This window comes from Lobosporangium transversale (genome assembly GCF_002105155.1).
Source record: "Lobosporangium transversale strain NRRL 3116 chromosome Unknown BCR41scaffold_61, whole genome shotgun sequence".
NCBI classification, from domain to species: domain Eukaryota; kingdom Fungi; phylum Mortierellomycota; class Mortierellomycetes; order Mortierellales; family Mortierellaceae; genus Lobosporangium; species Lobosporangium transversale.
In genome coordinates, this window is record NW_019029039.1 from 39,286 (window position 1) to 54,191 (window position 14,906).

At 42.5% G+C, this 14,906-nt stretch overlaps 5 protein-coding genes and 1 non-coding gene across 6 annotated transcripts; 4 read left to right on the top strand and 2 right to left on the bottom strand.

The window, feature by feature from the left end:
- The first annotated feature begins 294 nt into the window (after nucleotides 1-294).
- On the top strand, nucleotides 295-1,662 carry BCR41DRAFT_426121 (hypothetical protein). Its single transcript, XM_022030685.1, has 4 exons — nucleotides 295-530; nucleotides 671-742; nucleotides 860-1,138; nucleotides 1,287-1,662. Exons 1-4 carry the CDS (start codon nucleotides 354-356, stop codon nucleotides 1,527-1,529), a joined length of 771 nt encoding a protein of 256 aa, XP_021876246.1. The 5' UTR covers nucleotides 295-353; the 3' UTR covers nucleotides 1,530-1,662.
- Nucleotides 1,663-4,317: 2,655 nt separating this feature from the next.
- BCR41DRAFT_t142 lies at nucleotides 4,318-4,400 on the bottom strand. The gene has a single exon. It is a non-coding gene; the product is annotated as a tRNA-Leu (tRNA).
- Nucleotides 4,401-6,145: 1,745 nt separating this feature from the next.
- BCR41DRAFT_363205 (hypothetical protein) lies at nucleotides 6,146-8,461 on the top strand. Its single transcript, XM_022025853.1, has 5 exons — nucleotides 6,146-6,634; nucleotides 6,771-7,278; nucleotides 7,393-7,762; nucleotides 7,875-8,083; nucleotides 8,206-8,461. Exons 1-5 carry the CDS (start codon nucleotides 6,294-6,296, stop codon nucleotides 8,398-8,400), a joined length of 1,623 nt encoding a protein of 540 aa, XP_021876247.1. The 5' UTR covers nucleotides 6,146-6,293; the 3' UTR covers nucleotides 8,401-8,461.
- A 59-nt stretch (nucleotides 8,462-8,520) lies between these two features.
- Nucleotides 8,521-10,302, bottom strand: BCR41DRAFT_401337 (hypothetical protein; the record flags this gene model as incomplete). Its single annotated transcript, XM_022029212.1, has 2 exons — nucleotides 8,521-9,893; nucleotides 10,287-10,302. 2 exons carry the CDS (start codon nucleotides 10,300-10,302, stop codon nucleotides 8,521-8,523), a joined length of 1,389 nt encoding a protein of 462 aa, XP_021876248.1.
- Nucleotides 10,303-10,477: 175 nt separating this feature from the next.
- BCR41DRAFT_342344 (hypothetical protein) lies at nucleotides 10,478-12,977 on the top strand. Its single transcript, XM_022022282.1, has 3 exons — nucleotides 10,478-11,537; nucleotides 11,630-12,224; nucleotides 12,347-12,977. Exons 1-3 carry the CDS (start codon nucleotides 10,544-10,546, stop codon nucleotides 12,945-12,947), a joined length of 2,190 nt encoding a protein of 729 aa, XP_021876249.1. The 5' UTR covers nucleotides 10,478-10,543; the 3' UTR covers nucleotides 12,948-12,977.
- Nucleotides 12,978-13,109: 132 nt separating this feature from the next.
- BCR41DRAFT_363211 (hypothetical protein) lies at nucleotides 13,110-14,896 on the top strand. The gene is made up of 4 exons (XM_022025854.1): nucleotides 13,110-13,768; nucleotides 13,887-14,202; nucleotides 14,288-14,550; nucleotides 14,661-14,896. Exons 1-4 carry the CDS (start codon nucleotides 13,136-13,138, stop codon nucleotides 14,838-14,840), a joined length of 1,392 nt encoding a protein of 463 aa, XP_021876250.1. The 5' UTR covers nucleotides 13,110-13,135; the 3' UTR covers nucleotides 14,841-14,896.
- The last annotated feature ends 10 nt before the right edge of the window (nucleotides 14,897-14,906 follow it).

Consider the following 14,906-nt stretch of genomic DNA (forward strand, 5'->3'; position numbering starts at 1 on the left):
GCGTTTCTTTGCAATTACTGCTACGATTTTTTTTCGGTAGCAAAAGTTCTAGAAATGTCGACAGATGACGAATGGGGAAATGGAATGCAAAACTATAAAACGCCGCATTTCTGCATTTTTGTATCACCACAAATAAAAATAAGAAACTCACCAACAACTGCGCACTTGCTGCTTTCCAAGAACGCCATTTGACGACAACGTCAGCAAACATTTCCAAAGACGGGGAATTGGTGGCGGATGTTCCCAAATTGTCGGGTATAAAATGCGACCGTTTCCCCTCATTTAGAACCCCAATCCTTCCTCAAATCATAACCATCCAATCCCTTTCTCTCTATCAATTTACTCATCTCAACATGGTTCTCTCCAACTGTGCTCACTTCGACCGTGAAACTCCTAGCTCGGAGTTGTCAGAGATCATGACCTCAGCTGATTCGTACTGCCTCAAGTACTTCCCCATTGAGGGCTTGGGTCAGACTAGCCGTGATATCCTCGCAGCCGGAGGCGCCAAGTGGGAAAACCTTTTCCCAGAGGTATTTTATCAATCTTATTGTTGCTGTTTTTTATTGTTGTCGCAGGACATTACTTTACAACTAGCAATGGTACATCCCAACGACAATAGTATCTAATGAAACGACTCTCATTTTTTAAACTATCGTTCATGATCCATTAGAACTGGGCTACGGAGAAGGATCAGACTCCTTTTGGATGCATGCCTCTTCTTTATATTAACAAGAACGGAAAGGTAAAATGAAGAATTAAAAAAAAAAAAAAAAAAAAAAAAAAAAAAAACTTGTAATATTATGAAAACCATCTACTTTTCTTCTGACTTTTTTTTTCTTTTTTTCTTTTTTGGTTCTAGGAAGTGGTCATCTCCGAGTCAGCTGCAATTGATTTCTACTTGGCCAAGCAATTTGGCATGCTAGGCTCGAATCAATATGAGGAGGCATTGATCGGAGCCTTCTATACCTCAACCTCATCTGTAATGATTACCTTTGTTTCCCAAGTTACCTGGAACCAATCCGAAGCAAAGAAGGCTTCCCTTGAAACATTTAAGGAGCGTTCATTCAAATACTGGGTTAAGGCCCATGAGCGCCACTTGATTGACAATGGTAGCAATGGACACTATGTCGGCAACGAGGTAATGGTCATTCTTTTTTTTTTTTTTTTTTATACTTGTGAGCTTGCATGAAACATTTTAGATGTAACATAGTGAACTAATATAATAATTGGCATTCTTTTTTTCTTTTCTTTTCTTTTTTTTTTGTATTTATTCCTGGTTCTATTAGCTGACTCTCGCTGATATCAGGACCACTGCCTTCTTTAACCATCTCTCTCATCAGCCTGAGGGCCCTGAATTGATGGAGATTGTCAAGGCGGCCCCTGCACTCTGGAAAGTCATGGAGACTGTCAACAATCACCCCAAGCTGGCCAAATATCGTGCAAGCGAGGATTATAAGACCTTGGTTGAGAATACAATTGGCTTCTACAAGGACCCATTTGCCGCTGTTGCTGCTATGGCGGCCAAGTAAACGAGAAATACTTTAAAGAAGTTTCTTGAGTATATTAAAAGAAGACATTTTTGTCTGATTGTATAAATAAAATCGTGTCCTCAACAACTGCTATTCCACACATGTTTACTTATCAATGGTGCTCTCTCTCTCCATATCTCCGATTTTGGGTCATGAAATAAACCATGTTTAATTTTCATCATTCTCGATCAGCTACCAACCGCAGTTAAGAAGGCACCAAGGATGTACTTGATCTCTGTCAAGTACGCAAACCAAGCCCACATGCATATATTTATTAGACATTCGTGCGTTGCATGGGTACATATTTTAGGTATTTCAATCGATAGAGGAGGCGGAAATTCTCATGCCCCTCGCTATCTAAATTTCGAACCTTGTATACTGTATAAATTATGATTATGAAGGTTTCAGAAATGTTGAGAGAGGAGAGTACATGTACTGTACAGTCACCTGAAATAAAGTTTGACAAAATGGATTTTCTTGATTTTTTTTTGAACAACCTGGACAAACAGCTCATATGCAACATACATAAAGACTTCATCAATACACATGAAATTTTACATGCTCACTAAAGAGGTCAATACTGTTATTTATTGGGGTTTTGAAGACGGCATTGTTAGAGTAGCAAAAGTGCCATGTAGGTTCAATAGTGAGTGTTCCTACCATCGACCCCATTCACTTCTTCCAGCCTTTCGGGCATGGTAGCGACAAGGCTGGCCAGCCTCTCTTGCGGTAAATTATTCCACTCTTCGATAAGAGCCCGTGTGAGAGTGGGAAGATCTCTTGGCCCTTTAGCGCGCCTATCGAGTGCATCCGCAAGAAGTGACCATACATGTTCAATAGGGTTCAAATCTGGGGAGCATGAAGGCCAGTCTGGAATCCTCGGGATGCTGTTTTTTTCGCGCCATTCTTTTGCAATCTTACAAGTATGAACTGGAGCATTATCCTCCATAAGTATGCCATCCTCTACCTCAGCCATAAATCTGGCTAGCTCGCCTTGATATACATCTTCCACGAAACACCGTGCATCTTTACGACCTCTTTCAAATACAACCAACCGAGACTTGCTGGTTGCTGTGAACGCCCCCCAGACCATCAGAGTTGTTCTACCACTTTTGAAAGTGGGTGCGAGGCAATCATGATCGTACTTTTCCTCTACTTTACGCCAAACTCTTATTTGACGAAAATGCTCACCAACTTCAAATGATGATTCGTCAGTCCAAACTACCCGATTCCAGTCTTCCATGGACCAACTCATATATTTTTTGACAAACTGCAGCCTCCTTTTTATATGTCCTTCTTTTAAGAATGGTTTTTTTACTGCAATCCGGCTGAAAATACCCAGTGAATGCAATGCCTTCGCAACTGTCCTCTCGCAAACTTTGTTCGGCAATTGGTTAGTGATATCATTAAGAGTACACCTTCTATTCTGCTTAGTATGGCGAACGATGCTCCTGAGGTCCCGTTCACTTAGTACTTTGGGCCGTCCTGGGATCGGAGTGCAAGCAGTGGTGCCTCCTTCTTGGTACACCCTGATAATATTAATAACAGAGGTTCGGGGTACACCGCGTTGCAATGCGATTTCCGCAGCCTTCATGCCCACGAGGTGCATTCCAACGATGATACCTTTATTCTCAATGTCTAAGTGTCTCGCCATGGTGGTTTACTCAAGCTGTTTGTATGTGAAAAACAGGAAGGAAAGAGATTGAAGGAAACGCTTCCCTACGTAACTATTTCAATATTTTATTTTTTTGTCCAATCTTTGTTTCAGGTGACTGTACATGTACTTCAAGGGATACGAGGATTGAGTTGATGGCAGATCTGCTGAATTTTTTTTTTTTTTTTTTTTACTACATATTGGATCGCGACCAAAAACGTGTTTTTCTTGGCAGTATTCAATATCGGAAAAAAGATATTTGCACGGCCCTGTGCGAATATTTTTTTTTTTTTTATTTGCACAAGGAGTTATTATCTTATCTCAGTCTTTCAAGTAAAAAATCCGCCTTGAATTAGTGGAGTGGACTATTTTTAAATAAGAACATCAATAGACAGGAAGCATTAGGATCGCATAAATACGTTGGTGCGTCTCTAACCGTTACTGTCACTGAATTGTAGCTGGATGTTATAATTAAAAAGCTACATTGAGCCTACAGCGGCGAGCCTTTTTTTTTTTTTTTTTTTTTTTATTGGATATCAACAAGCTCAACAGGAACTCCTGTGCTTCTCATCAACACAGAATTGTCCTCAGTGAAGGTCTCAATGGACGGCACATTGTGAACCGTTGTTCTTCCCTCAAGAACCAAGTGCTTACTACATGCTACTATATCCAATCTACAGAAGAGGACGCTAGATGTAACAGTCCGTTCAGTGCTAAGCGAGACTGCACCTAAAATTGTGACGAAGTTTACTTTAAGCATGAATGGCTCCTATCAGAGTGAGCGACAAATGGAACCTGTTATATACCTTCGATTTAAAATAATTTTAAAGGAATCTATAATGGATCCATGGAGCGATTACTTGTATAAACTATTATAACCATAGAAATAGTAAAATTATGCCATTTTATGATGACTGTATGTTATTGCGCCGGAGCCTTGAGAAGCAGAGATCACTCACCTAGGCTATCGCTATGATATGGACAATGAGTTTAAATTTATCCAATAATTGCTATTTCTCACGACTGGTTTTAAAAAATGAAAAAAAAAATACCGTCATGCAAATAACTTCATCATTTAATACTTTCGTATCCTTAAAGTTAATAAGGAGTCCAATATAAAAGAGCAAAACATAGTGAAGAGAGTGGGATTCGAACCCACGCCTACGAATAGACCGCGGCCTTAACGCGGCGCCTTAGACCAACTCGGCCATCTCTCCATTGTTGAGATTTAGGAGTCTAGAATGTCAATAGTACTAGAGTTTTTTGTGACAAAGCTCGAGTTCACGTGCTTCGATACGTGACTTAGTATGGCCTTACAGCCAAGCTGTAACTGCCTTTGACGGCCAAGGAAGACCACTCAATGCTATAGATTATTGGACACCGCTTTGCTTACGACTTAGGAATGGGTTCGGTGAATTGTTTATAGAGCTAACATTTTAATATATTTTATATGACCTCATAGATCCTTGTTATCAAAACCAAGAAAAAAACGATTGACTTATTGCAGGATTTTCTTCAGCATTATTGCCGCCTTGGCACACTGTAAAAGAAGAAGTTATAGATAGGATTAATCTGTTGTTCATACAGGAAGTTCGGAGTACCTTGAATAGTTGATATTGTTGACAAGTTACAAAAGAAAAAAACGTCATTGTGGTCTGTGCACTTGTTCCTTTAATTCTGTTTTTTGCAATCCGGACAGTACAGTTCGTGTTTCTGATTTGGGGCAACCCATTTATAGAGCTAACATCTAAATAAATCCTACATGACCTCGTGGGTCCTTGTTATCAAAAAAAAAAAAAAAAAAAAAAAAAAAGTTCGTGTTTCTGATTTGTTTATTACATGTTTCCTGTCGCCTTTTCTTGAACATTAATGATTAGTATTTGCTATTAAGTAAGTCAGCAGGATGGTCGGTTTCGACTGTTCTATCGGCGAGATGCCTCCTGTGGATGGTTAGCCAAGAATCTGTGAGGAGCGATCAATTTGCTCTATTGGAAGAGCACAAGAGTAAACTTTTCGGAACCTACTGGCAATCCTTTCATCGAGGACGTTGGTACTAGTGTTTAACATTGGGTTGCAACGATGTTAATGATCAAAGAGGTTGCAATTGATACTACCAATGGACCGTGAGTGTGATGTGACGAAAAGCAAACTAAGATGTGTTTTGAAAATATATAATAGTCTTTGTGATGGGGACAAATCATGGAGTTGGATTATGTTTGTTTCGGGTGTTGGCTAATCCTTACACCCTAACATAATGGTAAAATATAGTTCTTTCACTAAAACAAAAAAAAAAGAAAGATAAAGGGAGTACATGTGTTGGTCAAGTCCATATTTCATTATTCATTAAAAAAAAAGAGCTTGGAGATCTTTTTGTGAAATGAATCTGGAACGGGACAAGTGTAGAAGAGAGAGGAGAGCCGAGGTAAACAGTTTCATCCTACATCTTCCTTGCATGTTTTGATGAGACTGTGTAGCCTAGTGAACAACACGCATCATTGAGTGACCTGTCAGACATAAATGAACAGTTTAATATTCGTGTGCATGTAAATTGTAAATGGTGGCACATGTCTAATGGGCTCGCTTTTTTTCTTTTTTAACTGACTGGAAGGCTGTACATGTCTTTTGTGGGTTTCCGAGAGCAAATGTCAGCATGTACATCTGTATTCTCTAGTGCGTGAGTCTGCATCCCAATCAATGCATTCTGTTATCATTCGCGAAATCAACCAATTAAAGAGAGATAGAAGAAACGCAATTCCCCTGACATGATGTCTTCGCCCAAATGCAAAAAAGAAAAAGCTGCCTGTCTAAATTGAACCCGTAATATTCCTCCCTTTCCACCCTCGTTTCTTCTCGGGTCGTGTAGCGGGGCAGATATTTTTTTTTTTTTTTTTGCTTCTTTTGGCATTCCCGTCATAAATAAAAATTTCTGTTGCGCATTGAATCAATCAAATCAAAATCCTTTAATACGCCAATTTGAAATTTCTCACATATCCATCTTTCCATTGCTTCTTTCTCCTCTCCTGTCTCTCCAGTTTCTTTTCTTTTCTCTTATTGTACGAACCATTCTATTGTGCCATATACCTTACTCTGATTGAGCCAAGTCATAAGAAATGCCTTCTTACACTTCTCCAAACTTGTCTTCTCAACAAAATCAATATCACGAATCCTCCAATAAACCACATATCCTAATCGTTGGCGGCGGCATTGGCGGCCTCACTCTCGCGATTTTGCTTCAACATGCTCATATTCCATACACAGTCCTTGAACGCTCTTCCAATGTCCGATTGCTAGGATCGGCGATCGCACTTGGACCGGGCGTACTGCCACTGTTTGAACAGGTGGGCTTATTGGAAGAGATTGAGCAAAGCTCTCGCCCTGTGACTCGAGGTATGGTCTGGAGTGAGAAGTTAATTCCCATTATGGACCTGGACCACACTTCAACCCAAAAGAGGCAAGTAGATCAACGAGGACAAGGCAACCAATGCAAGCAAACACAAGGAGCATCATTTGCTGTGTACTGTTATTTTATTTTAAAGTTGTAATGACTGATAAAAAAAATTGTTACATATTTGAAAATAACAAATTAGATATGGGTCTTTGACCAGAGTCATTGCACGACCCACACTATACCAGATCCTACTTTCACATGTTCCTTCTGAAAAGCTGTTCATGGGCAAAAAGGTCATATCATTTACACAGCAGCATCAACATCGGTCAGCTACAGCTGGAGGCCCAAGTGTGGAATCGACTGGATACAAGCAGCAGCAACACCCCATTGTCATTCAATGCGCGGATGGATCACAGTTTTCAGGCGATATCCTTGTCGGGGCTGATGGTGCTTACAGTATTACACGACGTTTATTATATCAACAGATAGAGAATGATTATATAGCATCGGTGTCTGGACAGGTCAACATCCCGCCTTCATCCTCACTTCCTTCACCATTGCCAGCTTGTGATAAGGAGCTACTATCTTTCACTTCCACCTGTCTTGTAGGCCAGACACGCCCGGGACTAGATTTGAGTAAATTCAAGTACGTCAGAGGACCAGACTGTAAAGTCGGCAGTATTATCGGAGACCATAAGCCGTATTCTGTAAGTAGATAAGAAATCCCTTTCTCTATATTTTGGTTCTTATTTGCTTACTGTCGATCCCTGGAGCTGACATGGTAAAAATATTTGATTCCCGATCCCTTTTTAATACTGTAGTGGAGTGTATTCAGCATGCCTGACGACTCAATTTGCTGGATGGTGACTGAGCATCTTGGAGAGTCCTTTTCTGCAGTCTCGCCTGCTTCATCAGTACCTTCACTTTCATCGCCTTCCCCTCGCAGTGCATCACCTGCTCCATCCGCTTCCTCTACTTGTTCAAAATCCGATGAGGCCAGCTCAGAATGGGGGCCATTACAGGTTGATATTATGTGTGAACAAGTCAAGGACTTTCCAATCCCCTGCGGACCCGGACTCAAAATGTCGGATCTGATCCAGAATACAGACAGAGACAAAATTTCCAAAGTCATGTTGGAAGAAAAGCTCTTTGAGACGTGGTCATATGGGCGTGTGGTATTGCTTGGCGATGGTATGGATTTGCTTAGAATTGGATTTTTCTTATTCTTATTCTTATTCTTATTTATCTATTTTAATTTTTGGAATGCAAAAAACTGACAATCATTTGTTTCATTAAATTATAGCATGCCATAAAATGCACCCTTCAGCCGGTTTAGGTGCAGTTGCTGCAATCCAGGATGCAGCTATTCTTTCAGACCTCCTTTATCAACTACCAGAATCGCCATCACTGCAGGATATCCAACAGGTATTCGAGATCTATCGCGAGGATCGGTATTGTATGGCGCAGCAGTCGTACGAAACTAGTTACCAGATGTCAACCTTGAATGAGCAGGTAATTGGCTTGACAACGATAGCTTCCATCTAGCTGTATTGTGCTAGCCTTTGGTCCTACTTAATAATAATTGATAACTTCACTAACGTGACCTTCATTTAAATTTACATCCCTGTCTTTAGTCCTGGATCTCTAATTTCATCCGGAAGGTTATGAATAATCTGCCCAAGTGGATATGGTATCGCGTGCTTGATCGTATGTATGAGTACCGTCCACAAGTATCATTTCTACCTAGAGTACAAGATCGTGGCGAGATGCCTCCATTGCCGCCTTCATATACGACCTATAGCAATGGATTTGATATTGACATCGACTAAGAATAGAGAAATGTACAGCTAAAAATTTCTCTTACACAACCATACCACTCATCAAATTTGATCCATTTTTGTTTTTGTTTTTTATTCATTTCTATTTTGATTTTACTTTATGAATATGCATTAACGGCCCGACATTACTGAAGGACGATGTCCTTGAGATTGTGCTTTGAACACTATATCATCCGGACTGGGTGTATCAAACTGGAAAACCCTTGCGGGTGTTACTGTTCCGGTGTCTTTTCCTGCTTCTGAACTTAATTTGATCCTGCGTAAAAGGAGCTCTGGATTCGTGGCTTGGAGAAGAGAAGCTGTAGAAAGCGCAATAGGAGACGGAGTCGGCTCCAGTTTTTCGAAAATTGATAGCGCAAAATGAGATGGTGGAGCAATCATAGACGAAAATCCTATTACAGCAGGCGTTGAATCCTCTCCTTGTTCAGATGTTGTTAAAATATCATCAGCCAAATTCGTTCGAGCAGCTGCCTGTTCAACAGCGTTGCCTTCTGATTGTGAGTTCATGTCAACCGCAATCTCGTTTTCAGAGGTCTCCTGGGTATATGATGCTATGTTTTTAGAGGCCTGTGACTTCTCCGATAGCGGCTTCGAAGGGTTGGATACTGATGGTAGTGGCTTTCGAGGCTGTAGTGATGATGAAGCTAAGCTAGACAGTGAAGGAGAAGATGATTCCATTGAATGCGAAGCGGTTAGTTTCGACGAAAATGCGCTCTTCTGGTCCCCTCTAGGCTCTCCGTCGCTTAGAGTGGCTCCTGCCCGGGCAGTCAGTCCTAGTGATGACCCGGTCAGGCCAGTACCATACGTCGTTCCAGATGTGGAGATAGATGACGATGGTAATCCCGATTGAGTAAGTTTGTTCGTAGACGATGTATTCGGGCTAGCAAGTGATGCCAGTGACTTCCGAGGCGGCGCAGCGTTTTGACTCGCTACAGACAATTCTGCGAGCGAGGATGAAGCTCTTGAAGTTGACGATGAGGTAGATGGCGAGTCATTGGATATATTTGTATCTGATCGGGCTTCGGATGCTACAGGGCCCGTTGCGTCTCGAGAGTGGGCTAGTGCTGCCAGCGATGGTCGCTCTGAGGTGCCTCCAAGCCTTGGTCCTAGTCCTGTTTGACCAAAACTACTGTTATTCTTACTGCTATTTGCCGAGGACGAAGCTCCAACTAGACGAGTCAATCCTCCTGCAGGTCGCGCCAATCCTGCTCCAACATTATTAGATCCCTTTGCAAGTTCTTGAAGAGACGACCCGTGATTGTTGCTACCGATGAGCCCCTTGCGTGCTCCTAGACTTGACAAACCTCTTCCATTACTACCTCCAGTCGCTGCCCCTGCTGCAAGACTAGTAAGATTTTGTCTAGGTTTGACTCCCGATGCCAATGCGGACAATGAAGGGGGTGCATCCGAGTCTATGGTTGTAGTTGAGGCATCAGGAGCTGATGGGGCCCCATTTTTCTTCTGTATGTTCTTTGTAAGTCCTGCTAACCGTGACATAAGTTGTTAATGAGTTCAAAGATGGAAGTGTGAGTAGGCTGCAACATGTGGGAGTCTCTTGTCAGCAGATCGGCACGTGACCATACGCTCCAACCCTGAAACACTAATCAGAGTACAGACAACGCATGGGGCCAGTCTGAAATAAGCAATAGACGCATGGGATGCATGATATGGAAATGCACAGTTGTAAGTCAACTTGTAACATCCTCTTGCGTTACAATGCGTTAAAACGACGTCAATAACGTCGTCTTGTGTACACAAAATATCACAAGCTATGCTGTCATTGCAACTATTGTGTGAGCACAAATGGAAACATACTGATTATTCAATCTCAAAGTCAAAGAACCGAGGGTATCCAGCCGAGTATTATATTAACTTACTACTGGCTATTTCCATTTTGCCTCGGACGGTGCAAGGTGAATGAACTCAATCATAGAGAGACATGATCCGGTATCCAGCCAGAATTGTTTCATTATGAAATGGTCAACACTCAACATGACGGAAGACGCACTATAAATTTATAGACTAGGGGCTTCGATGTAAAACTCGTATAAAAAGCCTATCCTCCTCACACTCGAATAGTTCACTCATTCCAACACATTATTCATTTTACTTTTTACATTCTACTCATTGAACCATGGAACAGAAACCAAAGTCAGCTCTTGGCAGGGCTCTTTCGCGCTTCGGCCGTAAATCAGCGCAACATCCACCTGCTGCTAGTGCAGTCGCGCCAGAGCCCACCGCTCCTGCACCTGAGGCTGCTCCCAATTCGAAGCATATCGCAATCGACACCCGCGCTACCAACGAACCCAAGCCTACTTCAGCCCTTCCCCAACCTGCTATTGATACCAGCGGTACTGGGGCACCAGTTATCGGAGATGAGCACAACCATGTAAGCGAGCCGACAGGTCCTTCAACGCCTTATACTACTTCTCCCAACAGCCCTATCATACCTGCTGCAGAGCCAACAGACTCGAAGCCAACTATATCGGCTCCTTCGGCAGGTAGACATGATAAGTCTGCCACTGTTGATCCCCTTCGCAATTCCACACCGCAGCCACGCGAAGGTACCATTTCACCTAACAACAGTACACAAGGTGGGCTCTCAGGCACAGAAGGTGCCAATAACCAAGAGAATGGTCTCAACCCTGCCAATATTCTACTGAACCGTCTTGAGGCCTATCATTTAATTATCAAGAGCCTACAGCAATACTTTATGGAGATTGCAACAGTTGAAAGTGCAGGGTCTAAAGCTATGCACAAAGCTTCTACTGTAGTCACAGTACCTTTTAAAGACGGCAATCAGTTTCTGGGAAGGGGAGGCTTACAGGATGTCTTTGTAGGCATTCGAGACTCCGCCAAACTGAGGGGTGACCAACATGCTAATGCGGCGAGCTTTGTAGAGGAGACAATTGTGAAGAATTTTCGACGATTGAAACAAGATGTCAAGAACCAGATAAGGTTACTCAAGTCTGATGCGAATCTGCATGAGACCAAAGTTTTTAAGGAAAGAGAAATTACGCAAGAGAAGATTACTGCTCTTGCTAAGGCTATTGGGTTGCTGGAGAAAGGTGGAGGGCCTCTGCCTGAAACGGAGAAGGTGCATTCTGATCCATATGTCATTAACCTTGGTAAGTTTAATCCGATGGATGTGAAAATATGAAGACTATATTGCATTAATAGAACTTAAAAAACTAAACACTTTATGCAAAATCTTTCCTAGCATTGCGCCACCAGCTCACAAAACAAGTCCATGAGGAGAACTTGTTTGCTCGAGCATTTCGACAGTGTCAAGAACGGATTATGATGTTTGAGAAACAGCTTATCAATGAGGTCAAACAGACCCTAAACGCTTTTGCCCAGTTTCAGGCTGGAAACAACGTCGGTGCTAACTTCTCTCAATCCTGGGCGCCTACAGCGAGCGCATTGAATGCGCTACAAGAGGACAGTGAATGGAAGCACTTCTTTGAGCTGCATGGCCACGAGCTCTTCCCTTTGGAGCTAGTGGATGCAAATCCAGAAGAGCTGGAATATCCATGCAAAGATAGCCAATGTTTGGTTCCAATCAAAGCAGCTTATATGAGTCGAATGTCTTCAGTTCTCAAGAACTGGAAAGACGGATACTTTGTACTTACACAGGCTGGCTGGTTGCATGTCTTCCCTTCGGCGGACCTTCTCCATACATATAATCCCGAGAAGTCCATTTATATCCCGACTGCTGTTCTGGGTCCACACAGTGATCCGGAACAAAGACAACACGTGTTCACAATTGATGGAAAGGGAACAGGCCTTCTTCATAGAGACGCCCAGTCATTCACGTAAGTTTCTCTTTTTTTTGTGACATATTAAGTCGCAGCCGTCGTAATCTCTCTTAATCAAACCATGTGTATAGAGAAGCAACAGTAAAGTAATACTTATTAAATCCTTTTTGTTTCCTTAGCATTCGTGCTAACTCTCGAGAAGAGATGCTCGAGTGGTGGAGTGAAATCTCCAAGCGCGCACACTCAACCACGTTCACTCATGCAGGCGATGGTCGCCTAGAAGGAAACCTTTCTCGCAGCGGATCGGTAACGCGAGGTTCCACTGTAAACCCAGCTGCATCCACACAACAACAGCAACCGACCACGCAACAGCAGCCCGTGCATCAGCAGCAGCCCGTGCACCAGCAACAATCCTTGCCTCCGACTGCTCCTCAGGGTGATACTGCTGCTACCACCAATGCTCCTCTTGCCGGCGCTGGTATCAACAGTAGTGTCATGCCTCCTACACATGAGCCTGCGATTGCTGCTAATAACGAAGCAAATGTAGCTCCTCCGCATACCGCTCCTGCTACTATGCAGCCTGGCCAGTCCGCTCAAGAGCCAATTAATGCGCCAACTAATAATGGGGCAACCATGGCTCCTGCGAACCTCCCTCCAACCGCAACCCAGCCTATTCAACAGCAAACCCAACCAACTCAACCAGCTGAATTGAACCGTCGAAACACAGGTTCAACAAGCTCGCTTCGTACGGAAGAGCTTCCCGTGCTCCCAGTTCAATAAACAGAGAGATATTTGTTGCTTTTTAATATCAGTTAATCAAAGTTCTCAATAAAGAACAAATTACATTTTTTTCTTGTGCACGGGCACCATGGCAATAGAAAAATTTATGCAAGCCACTGCTGGATCAAAAGAATTATTATTATTTTTTATTCACTCTGAACATCTCATTCAGTTACTCTTTCATCTTCATGGCCAAGGACAAGAAGCCTCGTGGATTGGGACGTTCCTCCGGTGTTGCAGCAGCTACGGGCGCGACTGGGAAGAGCGCTAGTCGCTTCAACCCGCTTGCGAGCAGTTCCAAGGATGCAGCAGGCAAATCCAAGACTAGGAAGGATCAGGATAGTGACCAAGACCAAGTTATGTCTGAGGCGCTATCTACCTCAGAGTTATCACGGCATCATGCGGCAGAAGGAGAAGAAGAACAGGGGAAAGGGGATGAAGAGGAACATACTGCTAGTATTGCACTCAAGGAAGGCGAAGCTGGGGATGAATTGGCAGAGCTTCGCCAAACGTATGAAGCAGCTCAGAAACAGTTTGCAGAATCAGGAACGCAAGAGTATTTACGGGGGACGATTCACGAATGTGACAGGATGCTACGTAACTGTGGTGAGGAGGTTTATGCTAGTAGTGAATTCAATTATATATATGCGTCTGCTTTGCATGAGTTTTCGTTGATCGGAGCAGAGGATGAGGAGAGAAATGGATTTGTGGAGTTGGCATTGGAACATATTAGTCATGCAGCTGATCTGTTGAATAAGGAGAAGGACCAAGCATGGTTGTGGAAATACTACCTTGTTGCTGGTAAATTGAACCTTCAAAAGGTAACGAAAAAAAAAAAAAAAAAAAAGCTGTTTAGATGGCATTTTATATTTTGATAACCCTTCATTTATTTCTAATTTTTTTATATGTATATATATATATATTTAAAAAAAAACCCAGGCTGACGCTCTGTACGAAGAACAAGAAGCAGCATCATCCAAAAAGCAGTTTAAGAAGCTAGGAGATCAAATCCACGCAACACTATTACAAGCAACTAACTTGTTGGACACCGGATTTAAATTGATCCCTGAACGCGAAGAGAAGCATGTAGTCCGACTAGATGCAGACAAGTCAATTGAAAAGGTCAATGTTAAGGAGCATGAGATGGTCTCTGCAGCTGCGAATGTAGCCTTGCATGCAGATCGCTTTGAGGAATATGATCGCAGGAAACAGTGGAATACCTGGGCATTGGAAACCTACGAGAAAGTGACACAAGGTAAAGGAATTAAAAAAAGGGAGGTATAGAGGTATATTGTCCTTTGTTTACAGGGCTAACCTCGGATGACATATACCTTCTTTAGATACCCCTAATAACCTGGAAGCATGGCAAGGCATTGCAACATGTATGCACTCAATTGTTGGATGGTGGGCAGACCAGGCAGATGATGAGGAAGAGGACGATGAAGATCCGGATCAAGATGAGGAGGAGCCTGAGGATGAATATAGTCTTCCTGTGTATAGTACAGAGCGCGGTCAAATGTCATTACAAGCTGTGGAGGCTATCAAAAAGGGCATTGAGCTAGCACGCAAGTCTGAATCGCTAACAAGCGATCTTTTGACATTGGTGAGGGCTTTCTCCTATGCATTTTTGGGTGTTCTACTATATTAGCTCTAGCATGATGATTATTATTTTTTGTATTCATATTCGAGTACCATAACATTGTCTACAAATAGGGTGCTGAATGCCATTTGAATCTTGTGAATATTGCGGTCGGAGACAAGGCAGCAGCGGAGCAATCTAAACAGGCTGTTACGTTGATCAAGGAGGCAATATCAACGTTCCCAGATCCTGCTCTAGAGGAGCGGTATGCAGAAGTTCTCCAGGAATTTGAGGAGATTGCTGGCAACAAGTGAGTGCTGGACACATATACATACAAAAATTAAAAAGAGAAATGAGTAAATAATAATAATGGTATGAAA

Excerpts from the sequence above, each read along its gene's own strand:
- BCR41DRAFT_426121 (XM_022030685.1), top strand. The coding sequence starts at position 354 with ATGGTTCTCTCCAACTGTGCTCACTTCGACCGTGAAACTCCTAGCTCG. Across the intron at positions 743-859 it reads ATATTAACAAGAACGGAAAG|GAAGTGGTCATCTCCGAGTC; the intron begins GTAAAATGAAGA and ends TTTTGGTTCTAG. Across the intron at positions 1,139-1,286 it reads GACACTATGTCGGCAACGAG|CTGACTCTCGCTGATATCAG; the intron begins GTAATGGTCATT and ends TGGTTCTATTAG.
- BCR41DRAFT_363205 (XM_022025853.1), top strand. The coding sequence starts at position 6,294 with ATGCCTTCTTACACTTCTCCAAACTTGTCTTCTCAACAAAATCAATAT. Across the intron at positions 7,763-7,874 it reads TGTGGTATTGCTTGGCGATG|CATGCCATAAAATGCACCCT; the intron begins GTATGGATTTGC and ends ATTAAATTATAG. Across the intron at positions 8,084-8,205 it reads TGTCAACCTTGAATGAGCAG|TCCTGGATCTCTAATTTCAT; the intron begins GTAATTGGCTTG and ends CCCTGTCTTTAG.
- BCR41DRAFT_342344 (XM_022022282.1), top strand. The coding sequence starts at position 10,544 with ATGGAACAGAAACCAAAGTCAGCTCTTGGCAGGGCTCTTTCGCGCTTC. Across the intron at positions 11,538-11,629 it reads TCCATATGTCATTAACCTTG|CATTGCGCCACCAGCTCACA; the intron begins GTAAGTTTAATC and ends AATCTTTCCTAG. Across the intron at positions 12,225-12,346 it reads AGAGACGCCCAGTCATTCAC|CATTCGTGCTAACTCTCGAG; the intron begins GTAAGTTTCTCT and ends TTGTTTCCTTAG.
- BCR41DRAFT_363211 (XM_022025854.1), top strand. The coding sequence starts at position 13,136 with ATGGCCAAGGACAAGAAGCCTCGTGGATTGGGACGTTCCTCCGGTGTT. Across the intron at positions 13,769-13,886 it reads GTAAATTGAACCTTCAAAAG|GCTGACGCTCTGTACGAAGA; the intron begins GTAACGAAAAAA and ends AAAAAAACCCAG. Across the intron at positions 14,551-14,660 it reads CAAGCGATCTTTTGACATTG|GGTGCTGAATGCCATTTGAA; the intron begins GTGAGGGCTTTC and ends GTCTACAAATAG.